Genomic DNA, 27750 nt, shown 5'->3' with positions numbered 1-27750 from the left:
ACACATTTAAAAAAAATTGATTGCTATTAATTTTTTTAAGTGTATGTAATACTTACCTTGAACTGTGACGTAGCAGGAAGTTTGGGACATACCAGTTGAGTTCTCTATCACAACCTTGTACTCTCCCTCATCTTCTGGTAAAACATCATGGATAAGCAATGTTGTTGAGTTATTTTCAACAATGATTTCTATCTCTTCTGAACTTGTAATTTCTGATTCATCCAAGAACCATCTTACTATTACTTCTGCCATTTGTTCGAATTCAACTTTCAGAGACAAAGAAGAACCTTCCTTTACAGTCACATCTTCAAGCTTGCTTATAAATCTTGGCAAAGGACCTTCAACAGTTTGAATGAATTTCTTATCAGTGACATCAACTTCAAGGTTAATTTCAGATACTTCATCCACTGGTTTCTGTGAGTCAATTTCTGGTGATTCTCTAGCTGTTTCTTCATTGATAACATCTACAGTTTTAGTTTGTTCTTCATCTGGCACTTCTTGCTCAAATATCTCTTCCTTTTCAACCAGTTTTAGTTGTTTACTTTCAATTGTCTTTTCATCCTCTGTTATTTCAGACACAATTGTTGGAGCCTCTGAAGTTGTTTCCTGCAAATCCTGTGGCAAGTCTTGGAGAGTTCCTTCAGAAACTTCCGTGGGTTGATTGAGTTCTTTCACTGCATCAAGGAAAATTTGTTCAACAAAGTTTTCTGCTAGTTTCTTAATTTCATTCATATCAGATTTTTCTAGAATCTCATCTGACAGAACCTCCTCTTCAAAATCAGACTTTGATGGAACTTGTGGTACAACTTCAATCTTTTCTTTTGTTTCTTGTTCTTGTTTTTCAATTATTTCTTCATCCTTGTACTCATCAAGAGGAGCAGTGACATCTTCAGAAATCGTTTCTTCATGTGTGCTTACTTCACTTTCTACAGATTCTTTTAAAATTGGAGTGACAGATGAATCATCTGCTTTCTGCTCCTTTGCTTCAGACATCTCGCTGACAATGAGTTCCAATTCAGCAAGGTCTTTTGTTAATTCCTCTGCAATGGACTTACTTTCTGCTGGAGCCTCAACTGTCTGTTCTACAGTAGTATCTTTAACAGAAGATTCCACAACAGAAACTGGACTTTCTTGTTCTTCCTCAATAGTTATGTCACAAGGAACTGTTTCTTTAGATATAGCAATTTCTAACTCTCTTTTTTCCATGGCATCTTCTGCACAAGAAGGTTTCTCTTCATCAATAAGCTCAGATTCAACAAGTTCCAATTTTTCCTGAGTAGTAGAAACAAATGATTCCTTCCCCTTACTTGCAATCACATTTTCTGAAACCTTATCTTCGATTTCTTCAAGAACTTTGCCTTCCTGTCTCTCCTTATCAGTGTCCAACAAATCGAATGGAACATTAACCTCAGAAACTGACGTTTCAAGTTCTGGTTTCATTGTTTCACCAATTAGTTTGTCAACAGGAGTTTGAATCAGCATTTGAGAATCTTCCATTTCCAATTTTTCTTCTGATGGGATTACCAAAGATTCCTTTCTAGTGATATCAGTGGTTTCATCCAATTCATCTGCTGTGATTGTCATCTGGGCTTCACTTATTTGTTCATCTGTTGCTTTTGATAATGTATCGTATGGTACAGCAACTTCAGACACTGGCATTTCCTGGCTTAGTTTTTCAGTTTCAGTATTTGTGTGTTCTTTAACACTTTCTAAAACAGTTTCTATATCACTTTCAGGAACTACCTCTTCAACATCAATGGTACGACTCTCTTTTGAAGCCTCCTCTGATGGTTTTTCTGTAACCACTTTTTCAGTGTCTTCTTTTGCTGTTAGAGAAGTTTCCTCCTCTTTTATCTCTGTGGTGTCACAAGGTACTGTTACTTCATTTATGGATGCATCAACACTGGACTTAATAGTATCAACAGCCAATTCAGAAATAGATTCCTCTTCAATAATAGGTTTGCTGTCATCTAGGTAAAGGTTTTCTTTCATTGGAATTACTTTAGCTTCTTCCTCACTTGTTTTCTTGATCTTAGATTGAACAGACTCAACTATTTTTTCTTCTGATGTAAATGTTGCCTCTCTTTCTTGCAACATTTCTACTGTTTCAAGAGAAGAATCAGAAACAGGCAATTTAATGCTAGGTAATGTCACATCAGCTTCAACTTGGGATGAAAGTTTTTCGTCAATCTTTTCAGAGTCTTCAAGTGTAATAATTTCTTCATCTGTAGGAGCTTGGAATTCCTCTTTTTTGTTTTCCAAAACACGTTCTTTAACTTCTTTTTCTTCTGCTTCCTTGGCAACTTCATTACACTCTTCTGTAGCAATACTATCTGTTGATTCAAGAGAAACACTCAATTCTGTAATTGGAGTATCTAAATTGTGTTTTTCTTGTTGCAATGTTGCCACAGATGCAATTCTTTCTTCTATGTCTCCTGAAATTGTTTCTTCTGCTGATTCTTTTATTGTTATGACTTTCGATTTCTCCTGTATTTCTTGCAAAGGCCTTTCTTGGATCTCCTGTTCTGTTCTCTCCTCAGGTTTAATTGCGTCATGTTTAGATTCAATTTCACCAACTGTCTCACATGAAACAATCACTTCAGAAACAGTTGTCTCTGCATGCTTTTCAATCATATTTTGATCTGTTTTTGAGTATGTCTCACCTTTCAAAGTACTCAGTTCTGTTGATTCAATAGTTTCTTCACTATGTTGTACAAAGCTTTGTTGCTTATCAAAATCAGCTGTGTTTTCTTCAATTGTTTTTTGTAGAAGTTCATCAGCAATCTCTGTTGGTTCCTCTGGTTTTGTTTCTAAAGTGTCAAATGAAACTCTCATTTCAGCCTCAGTAGTTTCAAGAGATGTGTCCTGTAATGTTGAGGTAGCTGTTGTGATAAGAGAAGCATCAATAGCTTTAGCATCCTCAAGATTTTCAAAGTCTTCGGCTAAATTGCTTTCGGTAGTTTTTTCTTTGTCTTCTGCCACTGTTTCTAGGTTATGTTTTTGTACCATCTCTTCAGTTGTTTGTTTTTCTGCCATTTCAATTTCTAACAAACCTGAATGATCAAATTTCTCTGAAACTTCATCTTCTGATATGATAGCTTCTGTTTCTATTGGAATCTCTTTGACATGTTTTTCTTTAACATCATTCACTTCCATTTCTTCTGCAATAGTAGAAATTTGGTCTTCAGTTACTTCGTCAACTATGTCACAGGGAATGTTAAGCTCTGAAACTGGTATTTCTTGCATAGGTTTGACAATTTCTACATTTGCAGTTGAGGTAGTTTCTTTTCCTAAATCTTCAGGCATAAGTGAATCAGGTGTGATTTGCATGGATTTGACATGTGACTCATCTTTGCTACTTTCTGATGTTTTTTCATCTTCATGTGTCCCAACAAATGATTCTTGAGCAGTCAAATGTTCTTCTTCTATCATTTCATATGTGTCTAAGTCAGCAGTTATTTCTAAAACTGGAGTTACAAGTTTTTGTTCCACCTTGTCAGCAATTGCTGTAATTTCTGTCTCTGCATCAGTGATTTCTACCGTTTCAAGTGTTTCTTCATTCTTAATTGGAACAGACTGCATTTCTTTCTTGTCATCTGCTGTGACATTTTCTTCAGAGATCTTTATTTCATTACTTGGTGCAATGTCTTCTTGTTTGATTTCCTTGATCACATCCACTGAATCACATGGTAAGCTTATTTCTGAAATTGGCATTTCAGTGGCTTCGGTAGCATCTGTTAATTGTTCTGCCATTTTTACTTCACCACTTTCTTCCTTATTTTGAACAGAATCAAATGGGAGATTTTCTTCAAAAAGCGGGGTTTCAATGTTCTGTTGAACTGTGGATACCACTGTTGTCTCCTCATCATATTGAGGTAAAACTTCAGCCAGATTTTCAGGAATCACACTGCTTCCAGAAACATGTGTGGGTTTGCTTTCTTGAACATCAGATTCCAGTACATCTTGTGGGGCTTCTTCAGATGTTATTTTTGATATTTCAGTTTCTTGCATCAATACAGTTTTGATGACATCTTTTGAAAAATTTTCAGCAAATGTCTGGATTGTAATACTGTCAAGAGTATCAACTGATTCCATGATATCGATTTTAGACTCAATAGTTTGAGTGGAAGTTTCAGCATTCATTACTATTTGCTCTTCTGGATTAGTTTCTACAAGTTCTTCTACTTTCTCTTCTTCAACTTCCCATGACTCCTCTTCATAAGTTTCCTCTCTACTTTTCAAAACTAGCTCTGTGATTTCCATTTCCTGTTTACCAATTGATGCTACACTTTTAACATCAGGCATGACCTCAGCTTTAGATTCTTTGGGTAAGATTTGAGTAATGTCTTCTACTTCAAGCTCGGACACTTCAGTCTCATTTGGATAAGAAACACTTTCTTTTTGCTGTGAAACAAGTACCTTATCAGATGGGACGGGAGCTTTGTCTTCTCTAACGACATCTTTGATTTCTTCCTTCACCTCTTTAACACCTTCTTCAATAGGTTTTTCTACAAAGTGTTCTGATGTAATAGACTCCTGTTTTTCTTTTACTGAAACTGGCATTATTGATTCTTGTTGTTCATATGAAATGGCTGTTGTTTCTTCAGAACTAAATTTCATATCTTCAGGTGTTTCAGCTAACAGCAGCTGTTCATCACTATTCAAAGTGGGTGACTTGTAAGAGACCTCTCCTGAGGGAATGTTATCTACAGATGAAATTTCAAGACTATCTTCAAGTGCTGGTTTTATTTCTCCAGCAGAAATTTCATCAAATATTTCTTCATTTGTAAACGTCTTTTTCTTCTCATTCAATGCAAGTGTTTCATATGTTTGTTCATTGACATCTTGCATAGGAGCTTGAACTTCAATATCCAACTCAATATCTTTAATGTTTTCTTCCTCTAGTTCAGTTGTACTTTCTTTTGTGTCAAAAATAAGTTTTTCAGTGGTGGAAAGTTCTTCTTTGTTCTCTGGTAGAATTTTGATATCAGGTTTGTTAGAATCTATTTCTGTTAATCGTTCAACTGTTTCAAATCCTTCATCAGAGGGTTGAATTGCAACTTGTGAAACTTCAATATGTGTACAAACTTTTTCTGGTATTTCTTGAACTGCCTCTTTTTCTTCTGAAATTAACTCCTCATTTGGAGCAAACATTTCTGAAACAAACAAATTCTGGTCAGAAATACTAGTCTCTTTAATTTGCTGTCTTTCTTCAATTACCTCCACAACTAAAGGAGCTTCAATTTCTTTTTCAGTAGTTTCTGCCTTTTCTAGAGTAATTTGAAGAATATCATCAACTGATGTTTCTATTGATGGTTTTTCAGGCAATATTTCAACAGTCTCTTTGTAAGTCTCTGTTGATGGTACATCTTCCTCTTGGTCTTCTTGTTCCTCTATTATTTCTTCTGTGTCAACAACCTCTTGCACTACAGTTGTTTCAAGTCTTGAAACTTCTGTTTCATCTTTGGGAATTGAAATGTCAATATCTAAAGACACTTGACTTGTTTCAGGCTGGATTACAATATCTTTTGTGGTTGTTTCTGTAGTTAAAGATTCATCTTCCTTTGGTAAAATCTCCATTGTTTCAGCAAAGACAACATCTGCAGATTTGGTGTCTGTTGATGAGTCCAATGTCTTTTCCTCTGTTCCCTCTTTTGTGATAGTAATGGTGTCAACAGAACTTATCTCTTGTGGTTTTTTGTCAATTGTTTCTCTTTCCTCTGTAATGATTTCTTCTTCTGGAGCAGGAACCTCAACATTTGATGTTTCTTCCTCAGTTTTCTCAAGAGGAATTTCTAAGGCTGTTTCTTGAGTAACATCGTCAACAGTATGACTCTCAGGCAGTATTTCTACTGTCTGTTTGAAAGTCTCTGTTGATGGTACATCTTCCTCTTGGTCTACTTGTTCCTCTATTATTTCTTCTGTGTCAACAACCTCTTGTACTACAGTTGTTTCAAGTCTTGAAACCTCTGTTTCACTTTTGGGAATTGAAATGTCAATATCTAGGGACACCTGACTTGATTCAGGTAGGATATCAATACTTTTTGTGGTTGTTTTTGTTTTTAAAGATTCATCTTCCTTTGGTAAAATCTCCATTGTTTCAGCATAGACAACATCTAAAGCAGGAACCTCAACATTTGATGTTTCTTCCTCAGTTTTCTCAAGAGGAATTTCTAAGGCTGTTTCTTGAGTAACATCGTCAACAGGATGACTCTCAGGCAGTATTTCTACTGTCTGTTTGAAAGTCTCTGTTGATGGTACATCTTCCTCTTGGTCTACTTGTTCCTCTATTATTTCTTCTGTGTCAACAACCTCTTGTACTACAGTTGTTTCAAGTCTTGAAACCTCTGTTTCACTTTTGGGGATTGAAATGTCAATATCTAGGGACACTGGACTTGATTCAGGTAGGATATCAATACTTTTTTTAGTTGTTTCTGTAGTTAAAGATTCATCTTCCTTTGGTAAAATCTTCATTGTTTCAGCAAAGACAACATCTGCAGATTTGGTGTCTGTTGATGAGTCCAATGTCTTTTCCTCTGTTCCCTCTTTTGCTATATCAATGGTGTCAACAGAACTTATCTCTTGTGGTTTTTTGTCAATTGTTTCTCTTTCCTCTGTAATGATTTCTTCTTCTGGAGCAGGAATCTCAACATTTGATGTTTCTTCCTCAGTTTTCTCAAGAGGAATTACTAAGGCTGTTTCTTGAGTAACATCGTCAACAGGATGACTCTCAGGCAGTATTTCTACTGCCTGTTTGAAAGTCTCTGTTGATGGTACATCTTCCTCTTTGTCTACCTGGTCCTCTATTATTTCTTCTGTGTCAACAACCTCTTGTACAACAGTTGTTTCATGTCTTGAAACTTCTGTTTCACTTTTGGGGATTGAAATGTCAATATCTAAGGACACTGGACTTGATTCAGGTAGGATATCAATACTTTTTGTAGTTGTTTCTGTAGTTAAAGATTCATCTTCCTTTGGTAAAATCTCCATTGTTTCAGCAAAGACAACATCTGCAGATTTGGTGTTTGTTGATGAGTCTAATGTCTTTTCCTCTGTTCCCTCTTTTGTGATAGTAATGGTGTCAACAGAACTTATCTCTTGTGGTTTTTTGTCAATTGTTTCTCTTTCCTCTATAATGATTTCTTCTTCTGGAGCAGGAACCTCAACATTTGATGTTTCTTCCTCAGTTTTCTCAAGAGAAATTACTAAGGCTGTTTTTTGAGTAACATCGTCAACAGGATGACTCTCAGGCAGTATTTCTACTGTCTGTTTGAAAGTCTCTGTTGATGGTACATCTTCCTCTTTGTCTACCTGGTCCTCTATTATTTCTTCTGTGTCAACAACCTCTTGTACTACAGTTGTTTCAAGTCTTGAAACTTCTGTTTCATTTTTGGGAATTGCAATGTCAATATCTAAGGACACTGGACTTGATTCAGGCTGGATATCAATACTTTTTGTGGCTGTTTCTGTAGTTAAAGATTCATCTTCCTTTGGTAAAATCTCCATTGTTTCAGCAAAATCAACATCTGCAGATTTGGTGTCTGTTGATGAGTCCAATGTCTTTTCCTCTGTTCCCTCTTTTGCTATATCAGAGGTGTCAACAGAACTTATCTCTTGTGGTTTTTTGTCAATCGTTTCTCTTTCCTCTGTAATGATTTCTTTTTCTGGAGCAGGAACCTCAACATTTGATGTTTCTTCCTCAGTTTTCTCAAGAGAAATTTCTAAGGCTGTTTCTTGGGTAACATCGTCAACAGAATGACTCTCAGGCAGTATTTCTACTGTCTGTTTGAAAGTCTCTGTTGATGGTACATCTTCCTCTTGGTCTTCTTGTTCCTCTATTATTTCTTCTGTGTCAACAACCTCTTCTACTACAGTTGTTTCAAGTCTTGAAACTTCTGTTTCACTTTTGGGAATTGAAATGTCAATATCTAGGGACACTGGACTTGATTCAGGTAGGATATCAATACTTTTTGTAGTTGTTTCTGTAGTTAAAGATTCATCTTCCTTTGGTAAAATCTCCATTGTTTCAGCAAAGACAACATCTGCAGATTTGGTGTTTGTTGATGAGTCCAATGTCTTTTCCTCTGTTCCCTCTTTTGTGATAGTAATGGTGTCAACAGAACTTATCTCTTGTGGTTTTTTGTCAATTGTTTCTCTTTCCTCTGTAATGATTTCTTCTTCTGGAGCAGGAACCTCAACATTTGATGTTTCTTCCTCAGTTTTCTCAAGAGGAATTTCTTGAGTAATATCATCAACAGAATGACTCTCAGGCAGTATTTCTACTGTCTGTTTGAAAGTCTCTGTTGATGGTACATCTTCCTCTTTGTCTACTTGTTCCTCTATTATTTCTTCTGTATCAACAACCTCTTCTACTACAGTTGTTTCAAGTCTTGAAACTTCTGTTTCATTTTTGGGAATTGAAATGTCAATATCTAAGGACACTGGACTTGATTCAGGCTGGATTACAATACTTTTTGTGGTTGTTTCTGTAGTTAAAGATTCATCTTCCTTTGGTAAAATCTCCATTGTTTCAGCAAAGACAACATCTGCAGATTTGGTGTCTGTTGATGAGTCCAATGTCTTTTCCTTTGTTCCCTCTTCTGCCATAGCAATGGTGTCAACAGAACTTATCTCTTGTGGTTTTTTGTCAATTGTTTCTCTTTTCTCTATAATGATTTCCTCTTCTGGAGCAGGAACCTCAACATTTGATGTTTCTTCCTCAGTTTTCTCAAGAGGAATTTCTAAGGCTGTTTCTTGAGTAACATCGTCAACAGTACGACACTCAGGCAGTATTTCTACTGTCTGTTTGAAAGTCTCTGTTGATGGTACATCTTCCTCTTGGTCTTCTTGTTCCTCTATTATTTCTTCTGTGTGAACAACCTCTTCTACTACAGTTGTTTCAAGTCTTGAAACCTCTGTTTCACTTTTGGGGATTGAAATGTCAATATCTAAGGACACTGGACTTGATTCAGGTAGGATATCAATACTTTTTGTAGTTGTTTCTGTAGTTAAAGATTCATCTTCCTTTGGTAAAATCTCCATTGTTTCAGCAAAGACAACATCTGCAGATTTGGTGTCTGTTGATGAGTCCAATGTCTTTTCCTTTGTTCCCTCTTCTGCCATAGCAATGGTGTCAACAGAACTTATCTCTTGTGGTTTTTTGTCAATTGTTTCTCTTTTCTCTATAATGATTTCCTCTTCTGGAGCAGGAACCTCAACATTTGATGTTTCTTCCTCAGTTTTCTCAAGAGGAATTTCTAAGGCTGTTTCTTGAGTAACATCGTCAACAGTACGACACTCAGGCAGTATTTCTACTGTCTGTTTGAAAGTCTCTGTTGATGGTACATCTTCCTCTTGGTCTTCTTGTTCCTCTATTATTTCTTCTGTGTGAACAACCTCTTCTACTACAGTTGTTTCAAGTCTTGAAACCTCTGTTTCACTTTTGGGGATTGAAATGTCAATATCTAAGGACACTGGACTTGATTCAGGTAGGATATCAATACTTTTTGTAGTTGTTTCTGTAGTTAAAGATTCATCTTCCTTTGGTAAAATCTCCATTGTTTCAGCAAAGACAACATCTGCAGATTTGGTGTCTGTTGATGTTTCTAATGTCTTTTCCTCTGTTTCCTCTTTTGCACTATTAATGGTGTCAACAGAACTTATCTCTTGTGGTTTTTTGTCAATTGTTTCTCTTTTCTCTGTAATGATTTCTTTTTCTGGAGCAGGAACCTCAACATTTGATGTTTCTTCCTCAGTTTTCTCAAGAGGAATTACTAAGGCTGTTTCTTGAGTAACATCGTCAACAGGATGACTCTCAGGCAGTATTTCTACTGTCTGTTTGAAAGTCTCTGTTGATGGTACATCTTCCTCTTGGTCTTCTTGTTCCTCTATTATTTCTTCTGTGTCAACAACCTCTTGTACTACAGTTGTTCCAAGTTTTGAAACTTCTGTTTCATCTTTGGGAATTGAAATGTCAATATCTAAGGACACTGGACTTGATTCAGGCTGGATTACAATACTTTTTGTGTTTCTTTCTGATTCATCTTCCTTTGGTAAAATCTCCATTGTTTCAGCAAAGACAATATCTGCAGATTTGGTGTCTGTTGATGAGTCCAATGTCTTTTCCTCTGTTTCCTCTTTTGCCATATCAATGGTGTCAACAGAACTTATCTCTTGTGGTTTTTTGTCAATTGTTTCTCTTTCCTCTGTAATGATTTCTTCTTCTGGAGCAGAAACTTCTACATTTGATGTTTCTTTGTTCTTCTCATGAGGAATTTCTTCATGAATTACTTCTTGTTGTGATTTAATCTCAGAAGACATTTCTTTATACCAATCCTCTTCTTCAGGGAAAGGTTCCTCTCCTGATGAAATTTCCTCTACTTGAGATTCTTCTTCAGTTGTGGAGTATTCATCCATGCAAGTTTCACAGACTTCAACTGTTTCCCTGAATGTCACTTTCTTCTCATCTCTTGGTGCTGGGATTTCTTTCTCCAAATCTTTTACTGGGTAAGCTTCTCTAGCAGATTCATCATCAGAGGGAACAGCACTTGATGGTGCACTCAATGCTAAAAAGGGAGAGAGGTCACAATGCAAGGGAAAGGAGCAAAGTGGATATTGGAAAGGAATAGATTGTAAAACCATGACTATCCAACTTATGTATATATTAGCAATTTATATTTTCAATTACATTTTACTTTAAATTGTAGTGCATAGTAGCTTGTAAATACAGTTCAGTTACAGTAAAACTCGTTTAGTGTGAACACAGATATAGCAAAATATTGGATATAGCGAAGTTTTATGGAGTCCCCAGCAATTTTCTAAACAAAGCCTTGCAAAAATTTTGTGGTTATAATGTATCTCAGTCAAAACATCTTACAGATATAGCGAACTAATTTTGAGCCTCGTACAGGTGAATAATGACCAAATTTCAAACTTTTATTACAGATTTCTTTATAGTTTAAAATGTTTGAACTACCATCTGACATAACAGTTTTACTGAATTTATTTCCCAATAAATTCTTCAATTAACAAACTGAATAATATAGGTTTCAAAACAATGCAAATTTATTTAAAGCGTCAATTAGCAAAATTTGTAGTCTGATGGAAGAAAACATGTATAAAGCAAATTCACTATACTTTTAATTAAGAATTCATTATACAGACATAACGATTTGCAGAAATAACATATACTTATCATTAAAAATTCGTTATACAGACATAACAAATTGCGGGAATAACAAAGTAAATTCATTGGTCTGATGACTTCTCTACAACCGAGTTTTACTGTATATAAATATATCATTCCCTTTAATCATTGGTATATGTATTCAAACCGAATTTAATTAAATTCTGAATTCTACTGGTTGAAAATTCAAATGAGAGAGTGGAAATTTCAGGAAGGATATTTTGTGCTAAGACAAGACAAATTTCTATAAAAAAGGAGAAAAAGGAGCAAAACCTGTGCATGGTCATGGAAAACTAGTAAAAACTGCAACAAGTTTCTTAAAAATATATAAACACATCATGAGACGACCAATAAGAACTTTCTTTTTTTACCTTTCAGAAATTACAGTAAATTTTTATAAAGAATACTGAAAGTAAATATAATACTTACGAAGAACAGTCAGGTATGCTGTAGACTTAGTTTTCCCTTCCTTATTTATGCATTCGACCCAATATTCACCCTCATCCTCTGGAAAGACCTGATGAATAACTAGGACACTTCTATTGTGTTCAACAATAATATTGATGTCATCTGATGGGACAATCTCCTCTCCATCTAGGTACCATTTAACAATTATTTCTGCAGATCCTGTGAATGTCACTTCCAATCTCAGTGTTGTGTTTTCCATGACAGTCACATCTGTCAAAGGCAGCAAAAATCTTGGTGCTTCATGTTCTGTTGAGGACACAAAAATCGGTGTTTCTTGTCCTTCAACAGGAGTGACTGTAATAGTAATTTCCTCTTTAGTTGTATCAGTTGGTTTTCTATAGGTGGATACTTCTTTCTTTTCAGCTATGCTAAGATCAAATTCCATCTCAGTACTAGCCAGCTCCTTCTTTTCCGGAATTTCAAGCTCTGAAACTTCAGGTTTAATTTCTTTTTCAGAAATCTCAGTAGTTGTGAATGGAAGAATGTCTTTTCTTACAGTCTCGAGTTGAAATTGGGTATCAGTGCCCTCAGTTTGATCAGTTATAATTGGCGCTACTTCTTCAATAGTCAAATCAGAAACGTCATCAGTAATAGGCTTAGTCTGGGATTCTGTAGTTTCTTTTGTAAGCTCTTCAGTTTTAGACTGTACTTCAGTTACAGAGGTGTCTTTTCTTTCTGGAGATTTAATTTCTGAAACTTCAAGTAATTCTTCTCTCTCCTTGATTTCATCAGTCTTAACAGGTATTCCCACTGTTCCAGTTATTTGCAATTCCACAGGAACCTCAGTATCTTTAGTTTGTTGTTGTGATACAGGGGCAACTTCTTCAATAGTTAATTCAGAAATATCTTCCACAATAGGTTTTGCCTGTGTTTCTGTTGATCCTTTTAGAATCTGTTCCATCTCAGGTTGAACCTCTGATACAGCTGTTTGCTTGGTATCTGGTATTTCAATTTCAGACACTTCTAGTTTTCCTTCCTGTTCAATGATTTCATCTGTCTGTACAGTTGTAATATCTTTCCCAGTTGTTTGTAATTCAATCGGGACTTCTGAATCTATTGTCTGTTCTGGTGCAACTGAGGGTACCTCTTCAATGGGTGTTTCAGTTACATCTTCTGATGTAGGTTTAGCCTCGTATTCTGTAGATTCTTTAGAAATCTGTTCAGTTTCAACATGTACTTCAGTTACAACTGTTTCCTTGCTTTCTGGGATATCAATTTCTGACACTTCAGGTTTTTCACTTATTTCCATGACTTCATCAGTTTTCATAGTCTGGATTTCTTTCCCTGATATTATTAGTTCAGAGGATATTTCAACTGGCTTTGTAGTTTGTTCAATTGGTAATTCAACCTCAGATGTCATTAATAAAGATGTTTTATCTGACATTTCTTCTGTTTTGGATACTGAGGGTAGTTTTTGATCAAATACTGATTGTTGTAACTCAATGTCTTCAACAACAGCTTTGTCAGCTTCATCATCTGGGAGTTTCTGGATTTCAGCTGCCTGACTTTCAGAAATTTGCAAATCTGTTGTACTTTCAACAGGTGTTTCTTCTGCTAGTGTTACCTTTTCATGTTCAACAGTTTTCTCATCTGTTTTCTCAGGTGCCTTGCAAACAATTTCTGACAGTTCACTTTTATCAACTTGCAAATCAGACTGCAAGGCTAGGGATTGCTCAGCTTCAGATATTTGAGACTTAATGTTATCCTCAGGAATATCACTTGAGGATAGAGATTTCTTTGCAACATCTGGAATTTCGGTTGTTTTCGTTTCCAGTAAAGCTTCTGTGGTTGGTTTAGATTCAAATTCAGTAGAAAGAATCTCAGGTTTTTGAAGATTCCTTTCAATTTCAGAGGACTGGACAAATTCAGTTTCAGTTGGAGTAAGCTCTCCTGCATCCTCCTAAAAAATCATAAATATTGATTTGAAATTTGCAACTAGTCGAAGTTTACATATCCATTGATAAATACATACAGGGCATCACTATTTTTGTGTTCAAATGCATCAAATTATTGTTTTATTTTCAATCATCTCTGTTATTGATGCATTATCATAAAACAATAAGACTATTATCAAAAAAATATTAACAGAAGTCCATAGAGCATATAAAACTATTGTATAACATTTTTTATGCATTTACCTCATCAATATCTATTTCCATGTTTTGTTGCATTTTTCTCATTTCCTCCAGAATTTCCTTTGGCAATGTTGACATTTCTGAGTCGGACTCGGTGAGAGGTCTCGGTGAGGCAGTGTCCACTGATGACATCACAGAGTCGGAAGCTTCCTCTGTATCTGGGACATACTCATAAGCTACAACACAAAGATTAATTCATTTAAAATGGTTGAAGCAAATGTTTTTCTCTGAAGCTTCAAAAACTTTGTGCAACACATTATATATCAGACCTGATCACCCTCTTCAATCTTTTTCAGAATTCTTATTTTAAGGTACCTCACTACACCTAGACTTATACTTTTTAAGACACTACGTCACAAGATGGCGATTTAAACGTTTTGTCAAACTGGTTTTATCTTTCGATTGGGTTGTATAACATTGTAGCTCAGTGGTTAAAGTATTGGGCTTCTGAACCGCAGATCATGAGTTCGAATCCGCCTGGAGCTTTTGTTCATGTTTACTGAATTTAATTTTTGAAAATGTAATTTTTCATTCAAAATTGCACATTTTTTTGCATATTGGACTAAAATACTTCTCATCCATTATGATATCAATCTTAATTAAGTGATTTTCTGCTGATTTGAGAAAATATTTCAAGGTGTAGTGAGCCACCTTAATTTAACTGTAAAACTGAGATAGCCATATAGAAAACTAAAAGGTTTCCATAAAAACAATGTTTAGAAAATGGCCATAAATCACATGGTTAATAGAACTTTAACATTTTCATATCAATAAACCAGGCATAGCCTGAATTCAGATTGAATATTTTTTGGATATTTTTTACTTGGTGGTAATCAGAATTGCAAGACACTTATATTCTGATATGCAAAAGTCCACAATATAAGTAATATACACAGCAATTGGTAAGAGTAAACAGGTCTGTAAAATGAAATTAAACTTTTCTTAAACATACACACATCTAAAGCAGACAAAGATGATGCATGCATATGCAGAGAGTTTGAGGTATGATATATGAACACAGTGCCACACAGAGGCAATGTCTTACCTTCTACCTCCAAAAATCCTCTTGTTATTGCCTTTCCATAAGGATTTAATGCCTCACATCGATATTCCCCAGCATCCTGAGGAAATACTTCAACAATTAACAAAGTACAAGCTCCACTTTCTAGGTCATAAGTTAGTTTAAAATCTTGAGTCTCTGCTAGCTGTTTGTCATCGTGATACCAAGATATTTCTGGCATTGGCTCGCCTGTGACCTCACACCTAAACTTAGCCTCCTCTCCATCCATGACCTTCAGAGATGTAAGACCCCATGTAAACATAGGTGCACTGTGTCCCTCTGGAATTTCTACATCAAATATTTCCCTTGTTGTCAAACTTTCTTTAAGAGTACTTTGTTCCTCAGTCACTATTATCTTTTTGTCACTCTCAGGCATTTTCAAAGTCAATTTGACTTCCTTTTGTGGTTGTTCTTGTATTTCAAGAGTAACCTCTTCCATCTGAGTTTCTGGTGCATCAAAAAATATTTCCTCTGTGACCGTTTCTGTTCTAGAGCTGGTGGTTTCTTTTGTCTCAACATCCATTGGAGGTGCCTCTTCTGCATGTATTTCAATTGTCATTTCAGCATCTTGAGATGGTTGTACCTTTAGTTCAGGTGTTTCCATTTCTGTTTCAGGAACCTTGAAAGTAAAAGATTCCATGATATTTTCAACATCTGTTGTATTGTTCGTTTCATTTAATACTCCTGCTTCCTCCAGTGGTTCCTCTGTCAACTGAAATGTGATTTCTTCAGTCTGCTGTTCTTCAGATTCAGGAACTTGAAATGTGAAAGAATCAGATATCGTTTCTGTTCTTAACTCTGTTCCCATTTCTCCAATACTTCCCTCTACTTCCTTTTGCTCAGGTAGCTCATATGACATTTCTTCCATGTGTGTTGTTTCAGATTCTGGAACTTGAAATGTAAAGGATTCTTTAATTGTCTCCACAGTGGTAGTTGAACTATCATCTGGAGTGCTATACTGTTCGTCTTGTCCAATCTGAAAAGTCATTTCAAGTTCTTCTGATGGCTGTTCACCAATTTGGAATGTGATTTCCTCAGATTGAACTGAATCTGGTACTGCCTGATCCCTAGAGTCTACTTCATCACGTTGATCAAGCATGAAAGTCTGTGTCATTTCTGGTACTTGTCTTTCTTGAAGTTCAAAGGAATACTCAGCCCCTTCCTGTGGTTGATTTTCAACTGCAATGGTAAATTCATCTCTTGATGTATCAATACTGACGGGAAGCTCAAGTGCTTTCTCTTGTATTTGAGATTCATTGTCAGTTTCAAGTTTTATTGTCATTTCAGAGGATTCAGTGGGTTGACTTTTGATTTCAAATGAAACTTGATCTGTATAAGTGTCAGACACATCTGGAATTTCCAAGTCTTCCTGTTCTATTTTTGTTATTTTTTCTGTTAGAGATGTATCCTCTTGTTCAGGGGCAGATATTTCTGTACTGAGCTGAAAAGTAACTTCCTGTGGTTGACTTGGCTGTTCCTGGGTAATCTGCAATGTGACTTCATCTTTGTATGTATCTGAAACCTCTGGAAGAGTAACTTCCTCTTCAACAGTTTTTGAGATTTGTTCTGTGAATGTTGTCTCTGATGTTGTTGGTGCTGTTTGCTCTGAGTCTATCTGAATTGTCATTTCTACAGACTCTGGTGGTCTGGGGTGAACATCTATGACGATCTCCTCAGTTTCTATTTGTTCAGTTTCAGGTACTTCTATAACTTCTTTTGTCTCTTTAGTGACCTGTTCAGAGTACATAGTTGTTTCTGTTTCAGGTACTGTTTCATGATCTGGTACCTGAATAGTCAATTCTACAGCTTCAGATGGCTTTTCTTCAGTTTCATAAGTCACTTTCTCAATGTGTGTTTCTTCAGTTTGAGGAACTTCAAAAGTAAAAGATTCTTCAACAGACTCAACAGTCTCTTGTGTCTTTTGATCTGAGGTTTCTGTGATCATTCTTTCATTCAACTGAATAGTAACTGAAGTATCCTCTTGTGGTTTTTCTTTTGATTCCACAACGACCTCTTTAGGATGCATTTCTGATATTTCTGGTAAAACCACTGTTTCTTTTTCAGTAGTTTTAATTGATTCAACATCAGTTATCTCTTGCTGAATCGGCAGTTGTTTATCTGGTTGTTGAAACTGAATATTTATTTGCATTTCTTCCATTGGTTTTCCTTGGAGATCAAGTGTGACTTCATCTTTGAAGGTTTCCTGAGATTCTGGTAGTTGAATGCTAGTTTCTTCAGTTACAGTTTCTGTAACTTTTTCAACAGATTTCACTTCACTTACTTCTGGTATTCTATCAGATATATCAATATCAATTTCAATACCTTCTTCTTCCTCTGGCTCTTTTACAATTTCTATTGTGCCTCGTTCTGAAATATGAATTTCATCATCTGGTGCTTGTGTTTCAGATTCTAGAATCTTTACAGTCCTTTCTGTTGGATATTCTGATACATCGTCACTCATAGCTGTATCAGTTTGAAATGTGAATGTCATTTCTGTTTCATCAGTAACCTGAGGAGTATAATCAACAGATATTTCTTCTGTCTTACTATCTTCAGGTTGAGAAGTCTCTGAGACCTGTGCGTCATCAATAACCATGGTAAAAGACGCATCTGTTTCATCCGTTTTATATTCAGTCTCTTTTACTGGAGTTTCCTCAACAACTTCAGACTCTGACACTTCAGATGGGACCTTTTCCTCCTTGTCAACCTTTTCAATAGTAGGTCTGACCTCTTCAATCTGTTCTTCAGCTGGCCGTGGCAGATCTCTCATTTCTAAGTCATCAACAGACTGTTCCTGCAAAGGAATGACATATTCGGTCTGCTTTGGTTTCTGTTTCATGAAAGTCTCTTTGATTTCTACTTCCATTTTTTGAACAGATTGTCGTCTCTCTTCCACTGTTGTTTTTAAAGTTTCAGTTTTGGTTGTTTCCTGTGTTGGCAAAACAACATGAAATTCTACCTCCTGGGGACCTTCATCTTGAATGATTTCTATGGTCTCAGTGTGTCTCTCTGTAGGGGATTCTCTTAACTCTGTCACTTTACGTTCCTCAGTAACAAGCTGGTGGCTGGTGGTAAGTACCTCAGATGTATCCTGTTCTGGCAATTTTAATTTGAACTCCATAGGTCCATAGGCTTCCTCTTTCTTCATGATTACAGTAGTTTTGTGTATTCCATCTCCCTCCTTGATTTCAGGATACACCTCAGGCTCTTTCTTAAGATCAGAGATGACCTGTGTATATGTAGTGGTCTCAGTGACCGCGGAAGTAGAGGTGGGAGCAATGGTTCGTGGAACTCCAAGTTGGATCTCTACTTGCACTGGGCCTTGTGGCTCTTTCTCCTGTTGAATCGGGATAATTTCAAATGGTTGAGAGACCTTTGGTTTATGGTCTACCTCAATCATCTCACTATATTTAGTTGTTTCAGTGATTTCTGGTATCTCCTCATCTGGAATTTCCTCAATTTTCATGTGTGATCTATGAATTTCATGTATAGGTTCAGGCTGAGTCATTTTTTGGACTTCAATGTGTGTTCTTGTGAATTCTTTTGTGGGGATATCTTCCAGGGATGCTGAAAAGAAGGATGGGAGTGTCAGGATAGTGAATATGCTGCAAGCTTGAAAGTGAAATAGTGCTTATCAGTGCTGGAGGATATTCCAGGTGTAGAGTAATGAAAAAATTGTGGAGGATTTTAATTAGGTTTTGTTTTGTTTTGGTTTAATTTTGGAATTTTTCTTTTTCTGGTGCAGAATGAACATTTTTCCCCCATATTGATTTTAAATTGAATTTCCAAAATCTAAATTATTTTGTACTGCATTAAGAACTGAGAGAACTTTCATATTTAATTGCAACTTTTCATCTCCTTTTGTGAAAATTGTTTGAATTGATATGTAGTAAGTGTGTCATACTAGAAATGCATGAAAAATCACACAGAAGGTGTGCAAAAGAAACTTGCTAGGCTATTTATGCATGAAGGAAGACTTGCATACAAATAATGGAAGAAAAGATATCTAAATTTCTTAAATTTCTACTTAGAAATATGATGTCTATATAAAGTAAAAGAAAAAGACTAATAAACTAGTATTTGGTAAATTCTACAGTAAAATCTCAATCTCCAAACAAAATGGATACTTACACACAACATTAAGTCTGCAGGTGGTAATGGTTTCTCCATACTTGTTCTTTGCTGTACATGTGTATTCACCCTGGTCTTCTGGGAACACCTCTACAATAACAAGTGTGCTCTCTCCTCTACTGAAATCTATTGTTATCTGGAAGTCTGCGCTGTTCATGATTTCTTTGCCTTCATGATACCAACGAATGCGGGGTGCAGGGAATCCTCGGAACCTGACCCTCAGTTCAATACGCTCTCCATCACGGATGGTGACAGGCTGTAGTAGCTCAGTGAACTCGGGGGGTACAATTTTGTCCTCTGGCAACTCATCTTCACTGGCACTGGGAGCAGTCTCATCCTCAGATATGGCATACTTCGGAATGGTCGTGTCTCTTACTCTTTCTGGTTTTTCTTCTGGGATTTCAAACTCCACTCTTCTAGTCGCTAAAACATTATGAAAATGACTTTTGTACTTTTCATCTTACTATGAGTGTAGTAAATTCAAAACAGCCTTTAAATGCTTGGTTACTTACGTATGATATTGAGCTTGGTCTTGCATGTGACCACTCCTCTTTCATTTTCCGCTACACAAATGTACTCTGCATCATCCTCTGGACGAAGATGATCAATGATCAGCTTAGTAATATTTCTCTCTGGAACAATCATTGTCCTGTTGTCTGGGACGATTTGAACCTCATTCTTGTACCATGTGACCTTTGGTTGTGGTTCTCCGGCAACAACTACCTCAAGTCTGCACAGAAGCAAGAAAAGAATTGTTAAAGATATACAAGTCATTTATCTCAATAATTATTAGGTTTACTAACAGAAGACTGTGAGTACAATTTTTCCAATTCACCAAATGAAAACTTATTCATTCATGATTATTTTAACTTTTTTATTTCCTTTTCTGTCTGAGCTACAGACTTGAGCTGTACTTACGTGGTGCTGCCTCCTTCCTTTGCTTTTACTTCATTCTCCAGTGGTTTGACAAATTGAGGTGGGATGTCAAGTGTAGTTTTGTACTGTTCCTGTGTTTCCAACACTGAGGAGTCAGTCACGTCCTGTGTCAGAGTGAAAGTCTCTGTAATAGAGGTGTCTGTCTGTGTCCTTCTCTCAACCTCCTCATCTGGCATTGCTACAAAGTCAGAAAAAAATAGATACCAGACACATTAACATACCATATATATAAGTTTTATACAAATGTTTTTTAATAAAAAGCACTTACTGTCCACAACAAGACTGGCTGATGTTGTGGCATCACCAAACATGTTCTCTGCTGTGCAGGCATATTCTCCTGCATCTTCAGGGAAGACCTCTGGTATCTTAAGTGTGGAGATTCCAGTGTTCTCATCATAGCTGATTTGAAAGTCAGTGCTTGGCATCACTTCTTGTCCATCTTTGTACCACCTAACTACAGGTAAGGGGTTTCCTACAACACGGCAAGTCATAGTTACCTCCTCCCCATCAGGAAGAATTTGTGGTTGAAGGGCCTCCACAAACTCAGGTGGTGCTTCTTCTGTGGTTTCTGGAACAAGAACTGTTTCAAACTGGACTGCCACATCTGGTTTCTTTTTTGGTGGCTCCTCTCCAGGAACTGAATCCTGTTTGCCAAGTCTTTCATCAATTGGTTTTTCATCTGGTAACTTGATTTTCTTTGTTACAATTTCTGGTACCACTGACTCCTCACTAATTTCTGGCTGAGTGTCTTCTGGAGCTGGAGCTCTGGTATCAGGAACCAGAGTGATGACTTCTCTTTCTGGGGATTCCTCTGGTACCTTTTCTTCCACAAGTGGTTTAGGTTTAGGTCTGTCAATGACCTTGGGTTTGACCTCTTGTTCAAGGACCTCCTCTTGGATCTCATCAATTGGTTCCTCCTGAGGCCGTGGAACTCCACTGGTCATGTACACTACTTCAGGAGATGGAGATCTTGGAGCTTCTTGTTGTAAGGGTACAACCTTTGGCCTCTCAATTACCTGAAATCAATTGTTTGAAGTTAAATACCTGATTTGATTCTTCAAAATATTCCTTTCAATAATACTAAGTCAGATAAATTATAGTAAATACCTGTGGTACAAGGTTTTCCTCTGTGACCTCCATTCCCTCTTGAGGTAGCTGCATTGTGAACTCCACTTCTGTCTGATCCATTTCCATGGGGGTCTCTTCATAAACCTCTTCATCCACTACCCCAGAGTCAAGTACACTGAGGTACATTCTGGTGCTGGCCTCTCCAGCTGGGTTATGGGCCACACACACATACTCTCCCTCATCTTCTGGGAACACCTCAACAATAAGTAGTGTGATCTCCCCAGTGTCTGGATTGTATGTAATCACATACTCTTCATCATGGTCGATGTTCTTTCCATTGTGGAAGAAGGAAATTTGAGGTGGTGGTTTTCCAGCAACTTTGCATGGAACATTAAGTTCTTCTCCATCTACAACCTCGATGCTCTGTAGGGGTTCAGTAAAGCGTGGAGGCTGCAGAGAGGTTGAGGGGGATGGCTGCACATAGGCAGTGTCCTCTGGACGCTGAGGTACAGGGGGCATCTGTTCAGTTGCTGGCTCTGAGAAGGAATTCAAAAATTAGTTACAATTCATATTTTTTTAAGGTGTTAGATCACTTTTTTCCAAAGATGCGTTGAATTATCAGCTTTGATGACTGTTGCAGATCATACCTTGTACATAGAGAGTGGTGCTGGACACAACCTCTCCTAGCTCTGAGACAGCCCTGCATGTGTATTCTCCAACATCTTCTGGTCCTACTTCAATAATCAGCAGGACAGATTTGCCGTCTTCATACAGGACCTCATAGTGAGGAGAAGGATGGACTTCCATGCCATTGATGAACCAGGTCACCAGAGGGGGAGGGTATGCATCCAGTTTACATTCAAGTCTAAAAAAGAAGCAAAGGATCTGTTTAACATGTCATATAACATTTGTTTTTTAGACGAGCTTGTATCTACATGTACATATGAAGATCAGCTCACACACAAATGCAGACTTGGAGATTGTCGTACCTTGCTATTCCCCGTTCTCTGACGTAGATCTCGGGTTCCAGAGGTTCCTTGAACACTGGCTTGACTAGTTGAGATACAGTGTGTTCCTCTCTGGTGATAGTTGTCGTTGTCTGTGTTACTGTCATTGTTTGTTGTTTAGTGTCTGAGATAGGAAGGGACACAACCTTCTCTTTGTCTGCGAATCAGGAGATGATCAGATGATTAAATTTTGCAAATAAACTTTTATAAACTAAAAGGTGGAAGTGAATGAGAAATACTGGACATTATTTGACAGTTAAAACTTGCATAACGGGACTTTAATTATAACAATCTTGATACACAACTCTTTCTGTGCTGTGCCCTTTCCCAATCAAATTACGAATGACATAGATGTATATAACAACACAAAACACCTGATGACCTACCTGGGATGGTGAGAGTGGTGCGACAGGTAATCTCGCCCATCTCATTCTGTACCCTCAGGGTATACTCGCCCTCATCCTCAGGCTGGACTTGTTTGATGACCAGTATAAGAGTGTCCTTATCCTGATCGATCTCTCGACGGTCGGATGGGACGATCTCCTTCCCACTGAAGTACCAGTTGTACTTGGGGGGAGGGTAAGCCGAGACCTGAGCCTCGAGGCGAACATCTTCCCCTGGCTTCATGTCTTTGACGGGTGACAAAGCTTTGATAAATTCAGGTGGATTTGTCCGAATTGTGGTAATGTATTTCTCTTCCAAAAGTCTAGCTTCCTCAGAATCTAGAACATAAAAGTTATATATTTCATCTCTATTTCTTGCAGGCATATATCCTATAATCAGAACTAGCAGACCTGGGACAAGTTTTCTCCTACCTTGAACTGCTCCATCAAGTTATCTCTCTGAAGGAATTTCCCACCATGCAACTGATACTTATTCTTCATGCACAGACCTATACTAAACTGAAAACAAACTGCTTGCACATTGCACTTAGTCAGTCAAAACATTGTTAGTAATCATCAAACAGTTTGTCTGGTTTTCTTCATAAAAAGTCTTTCAAAGGGATGTTTAAGAAAAAAATGCAAGAAAAGTAATGGTATATAATGCATATGGTTGTTTTACAAACATGCTGGACAATAAGATTTCAGTCTTAAAAAACAGTCTTATACACTTTCAAATAACATACTAAAACAGAAAAAAATGTTCTGAAAAGAATAATAATTGTATTATTTGATGCAAAAGTAACTGTCATGCTTAAATTACTTAATTCTAATGAGAAACAAACCGAAATAAGGTTTCCTCAAGAAACATTATTTTTGTTTGTGATCCAAGCAATAATGCAAAAACATTTCAGAGAATAAATACACATCACTATTAGACAAGTTGACGTTGACTCCTTGCATGCCTCGGAAGTGAATCTGAAAAAACACACAGCATTTCCACATAAAATAATCATCATGCCAATAGTAGATTTCTTTACAGATAGAATTTAACAGTATTTCATTGATGAGCTCAAGATATATCATGCCAACAAGATTCTCATATCTTTAGTAACACTTACCTCCACCACCATGCATGGTCTCTGGTCCTGGCTCTCTTACCTTTACACATAGTCTCCCATGCAGCAGAAGGATGGGCGGAACTACACTTACCTTGAACATAGAGTTCAGCAGAACACTCAGTGGTGCCCGAGATGTTCTTGATTCTGCATGTGATGAGTCCACTGTCTTCTGGGAAAGCTTGTTTGATGGTCAAGATGGTGGATGTTGGATTCACCTCAATCTGCCAATGAAATAAAGCCACTTTCATAATAATCTGTCTTAAAAATGAAGTAAACTTGGTCTAATATCAGCCCTTTTTTCCCTGCTGTGTAACAACACATCATTTTTATCCATTCAAAACATACCTGGTAGTTCTTTGAGTTGTGAATGACTTGGAGACCATTCCTCAGCCAGGTGATCTCAGGTGGTGGAACCCCAGAGAATCTGGCCTCGAATTGAGCGGTGCTTCCCTCCACCACTAGTGTGTTGGTGATGGGCTGGTTGAAACTTGGTGGCTGAGTTCTTGACTCGATAGAGGGAGCTTCAGCATCACTTTCAAGTCCTACAACATCAGATAATATTTATATGTATATTAAACTATGGGTATTCTTTATTCAAAGCAAATAAAATAGAGCATTAAGAAAGTTCACTGACCTTGAACTTTGAGTAGAGAGCCGCATGTGGTTTCACCGGCTTTGTTTCGGGCCACACAGCGGTAGTTGCCACTGTCTTCAGGGAAGGCCTCCAGGATACTCAGGCTGTGAGTGCCATCGGGTGACGACTCCATTCTGAAGTACTTGGAAGGCTTGATCAGTTGGTTGTTTCTGTACCAACTCACGATGGGAGCTACAATAGCAAGAGATTCAGTTGGAGAGCGATCGGCCTATATAAATTCTTTATTGCTGGCTCTATTGAACTTTTTACTTTCCCCATCATTTCTCACATCTTAATAATCTGAGCATACCTGGTGATCCCTTGATTTTACAGGTGAATGTGGCAGGTTCTCCTTCATCCACAATCAGATTCTGAGGTTCTGAGGTGACAGTTGGGGCCTCATCTGGGATCTCAGTAAGTGGTTCCATAGGCTCAGGTGACTTCACTGGGACTGCATTGATACAAAAAAATTATCATAGGTGCTCCAAGGGTAACAAATAGCTTTACTGAATGGTTGTTTCTGATCAACGGTTTTGTCAAAAGAAATTATAGTACTTATTTTTTTTAACCAAATACTTTCCTAAACGCAGCACCTTTCAAGACATAATGGCCATACTTCATAGGTTTTATTCAAACAAACAACCCAGATACAAATACACTCAAACAACACTCATGTTGACTTACTTTCTACATTGAGCTTGGCCGTGCAGGTTGCCTTGCCCACAGTGTTGAGGGCCACACAGTCGTACTGGCCAACATCCTCGGGCTGGGCCTCGTAGATGAGGAGTGTGTAGTTATCCTCCTCCTCTATGAACTTCCAGCGAGGCGATTCCTCCAGAGGCTTACCATCCTAGTAATACAACACACCTTAAATCTCGTTCATGTTTCACAATCCCAAAAAATAAGCAATGATTTCAATTGAAGCTTAGAGGATCAGACTCCAGTTTATTAAGTTTAATTAGAATCCATTCTTGTTCTCACCTTTCTCCACTGGACAGTAGGTTTGGGTCGGCCCATCACTTGACAGTCGAATGTTGCTGGTTCTCCTATCACGGTGTTGATGTCATGAATCAGGTTGCGGAACTCCGGTGAGTTGACTCTCTCGGTAGTGTCCTCTTCCTCCACCACTGTCAGCTTGGCCTTACACTGGACGGTGCCGTACATGTTGTAGGCCTTCACCATGAACATGCCGGTATCCTCGGGAAAGACCTCTGGGATGTGTAGAGAGCTGGTGGACTCTGTCGTATTGATCTGACAACCAGAACACAGTACAGTCAGCAAAGTGTTCACTATTTCAAAGGTCTAAAGAAATCTCTCTGCAGTAAACATGGATACAGCAAACATGCTTATAAAGAATTCACCCTTACTGTGAAGTCAGTTTCATTTCCATATTTTTAAAACATTCAGTAATAAATTATTAATTAGCAAACCAAAATTGTTTGTCTTCAGTCTGGCATTTCTCTGTAAGCAAGTTTTATTGTATGTGGTGAAATTTGTGAAAATAATTTTTATATATCATAAAAGCCAAACCACACGTGGGAGTGCACAGTTAACCTAATATCAAAAATAATCTTCTGGTGGTTTGATATTTGAGATATACTGGCTGAAGTTATGAGTCAAAGCATGCCAGATATAATGATTGCATATTGAACATCTAGAGTAGTAGATAAATAGTGTACACCTATGTAGGTACATTGTGTACAGTGGTAGATATATAGTGTACACTTCAGGAATAAGTACAATGGTACACCTGTTGTGTGTAACACAATAAACTGTGCTACCTGGTTATGTGCATTGTATATTTAAATCAATTTATTACACTTACTTACATCAACATAAAATTTACATCAGTAGAAATGCATTTGTAAACTTTGATAAAAGCTTAATAATACAACAAGTGGTCCTTTTCTTTACACATTATTCATATTTTCTGTCACTATGACCAAATAAAGGAAATCTTTCAATAATACAAGTACTGAGGTACATGATGAAAATAAAATTGTTTTCTTGAGTAACTTTTTTAATCTCTTCTTTATCCAATTGTTTTCAAGTACTTAATTACATTCAAGAAGCTTTCCAGGTAATAAAGGGCAAAATGCTACAATATGATTGGACAGTTGTTGCATTCTGAGGGAATATTTTCTACTTATACTCACTTTCAACTGTGAAAGCAAAAGAAAAGAATTTGAATTCAAAAATTAATTACTAATAAATAAGTCTATATAGTTATACAAAGTTACATCTACAGATATATTGGAACTTAGTAGATTATTAAGATAATGCCGGTTGATGTTTTTTTGGGTTTTTTTTTTTATGATTAAAGATATGAGTAAAGCAATGGAATAAAATGATGCTGAAATATTTCAGGTAACCCCCTATCAATTACCTCAGGAGAAAAGTTAGGAAATAACAAATAAGCCTACAACAAGATTAGGAACTATGAATGTTTATGAAATGAATTCATCGGCTAAAAACATGAGCAAAATGAAATGAAAATGTCCAATACTCAAAAGTCATCATGAGTTACTCAATTTTCGTTTGAGAGGACCATGTGGGACAGAAGCCAAGCCTTTACCTGGAAATCATGTGATGGGTGGATCTCAAAGTTGTCTCTGTACCAGGAGATGATGGGTGGCGGGTAACCTTTGAACTGAACCTCAATCCTGAATCAGAAATAACAAGCTCTAAAGGTATGTTTCAAAGCAGACACAATTTTTGTTAATTTCAAAAACTGTTCGTAAGTTATAAATAGCTTATTCTTGATGAACTCTTTTTTCTGTGATCAAATATAAACTAAATAAGCTAAGTAATGGTCTAACACAATAACGATCTTGAGGTAGGGACTTACGTGATTGGTGTTCCTTCAGTGACACGGAGAGGTCGGATGGGTTTGATAAACACTGGTGGTTCGCGTCTCTCCAGCACGATCTGAGTCTCTGAGATATTGCTTTCCTCGGTTGGAACAGACTGCTCCGGAATGACTGGAACCATTCGAGCCTTCTGGATCTCCATCTGGATCTCTGGTCTGTCTGGTCGGACCACACGAGCGGGCTGATCTGGTTTGGGGTGAGACATGAATTTGGAGTCAGCTTTCATGTACATTTCTTTCTCATGTTTCATCTTGATTCTTGTTTCATGTGCTGTAATGAAATGGTTTAGGCATTATAAAGGAACAAAAAATATAATCTAAAAGAACAATAAGTCTTCTGAAAACATAATGTTAAATATTAGTAGCTTCTGATTTTTTTTACCTCTTTCAATCTGTTTGAGTTCATAATCAGCAGATTTGGGAATCTCAAATGGACGTTTGAATTCCACATTCTTGAGTTCGATCTTGCGTTTGCGATCAAGCTCAATCTCGAGCTCTCCTTTGGGAGCTTGTCTGAGCTGTGAGCGCCAGTCCTCCTTGGGTAGGACATTAAGGACTGTGCTGGCCTCTGCTTCACCCTCTGTGTTCTTAGCCACTACTCTGATCTGACCGCTGTCATATTCCCGTACTCGGGGAATGTCCATGTAGTTCATCATGCCATCATATCGGATCTTGAATCTGCTACTCTGAAAACCAAAAACAATTCAATTAATAAAACTGCATTAAAGTCTGTTCTGTTCAGAAAAGACATACCTC

The 27750-nt window shown here is 37.1% G+C and overlaps 1 protein-coding gene across 5 annotated transcripts in view; it reads right to left on the bottom strand.

Moving 5' to 3' along the window:
• LOC128191973 (titin-like) overlaps nt 1-27750 on the bottom strand; it is a 259892-nt gene that overhangs the window by 170219 nt on the left and 61923 nt on the right. For 3 of the 5 annotated variants that reach the window (XM_052864366.1, XM_052864367.1, XM_052864370.1), the window contains 21 exons: nt 27377-27680; nt 26974-27265; nt 26701-26788; nt 25107-25376; nt 24810-24975; nt 24436-24576; nt 24126-24317; nt 23837-24033; nt 23583-23712; nt 22377-22712; nt 21973-22147; nt 21631-21848; nt 21023-21519; nt 20184-20931; nt 19898-20093; nt 19492-19709; nt 18980-19402; nt 14834-18415; nt 13792-13964; nt 11615-13553; nt 57-10565 (listed from right to left, as the gene is read on the bottom strand). In XM_052864366.1, coding sequence (XP_052720326.1) covers nt 57-10565; nt 11615-13553; nt 13792-13964; nt 14834-18415; nt 18980-19402; nt 19492-19709; nt 19898-20093; nt 20184-20931; nt 21023-21519; nt 21631-21848; nt 21973-22147; nt 22377-22712; nt 23583-23712; nt 23837-24033; nt 24126-24317; nt 24436-24576; nt 24810-24975; nt 25107-25376; nt 26701-26788; nt 26974-27265; nt 27377-27680 — 20794 coding nt within the window. Of the gene's footprint in view, nt 1-56; nt 10566-11614; nt 13554-13791; nt 13965-14833; nt 18416-18979; nt 19403-19491; nt 19710-19897; nt 20094-20183; nt 20932-21022; nt 21520-21630; nt 21849-21972; nt 22148-22376; nt 22713-23582; nt 23713-23836; nt 24034-24125; nt 24318-24435; nt 24577-24809; nt 24976-25106; nt 25377-26511; nt 26545-26700; nt 26789-26973; nt 27266-27376; nt 27681-27750 lie in introns of all 5 variants that reach the window. The other 2 variants (XM_052864369.1, XM_052864371.1) reach the window with 1 other exon arrangement.

This window comes from Crassostrea angulata, chromosome 7 (genome assembly GCF_025612915.1).
Source record: "Crassostrea angulata isolate pt1a10 chromosome 7, ASM2561291v2, whole genome shotgun sequence".
Taxonomy (NCBI): domain Eukaryota; kingdom Metazoa; phylum Mollusca; class Bivalvia; order Ostreida; family Ostreidae; genus Magallana; species Magallana angulata.
Note: the sequence above shows the minus strand (reverse complement) of the source record. Positions and strands in the feature narration are given on the sequence as shown.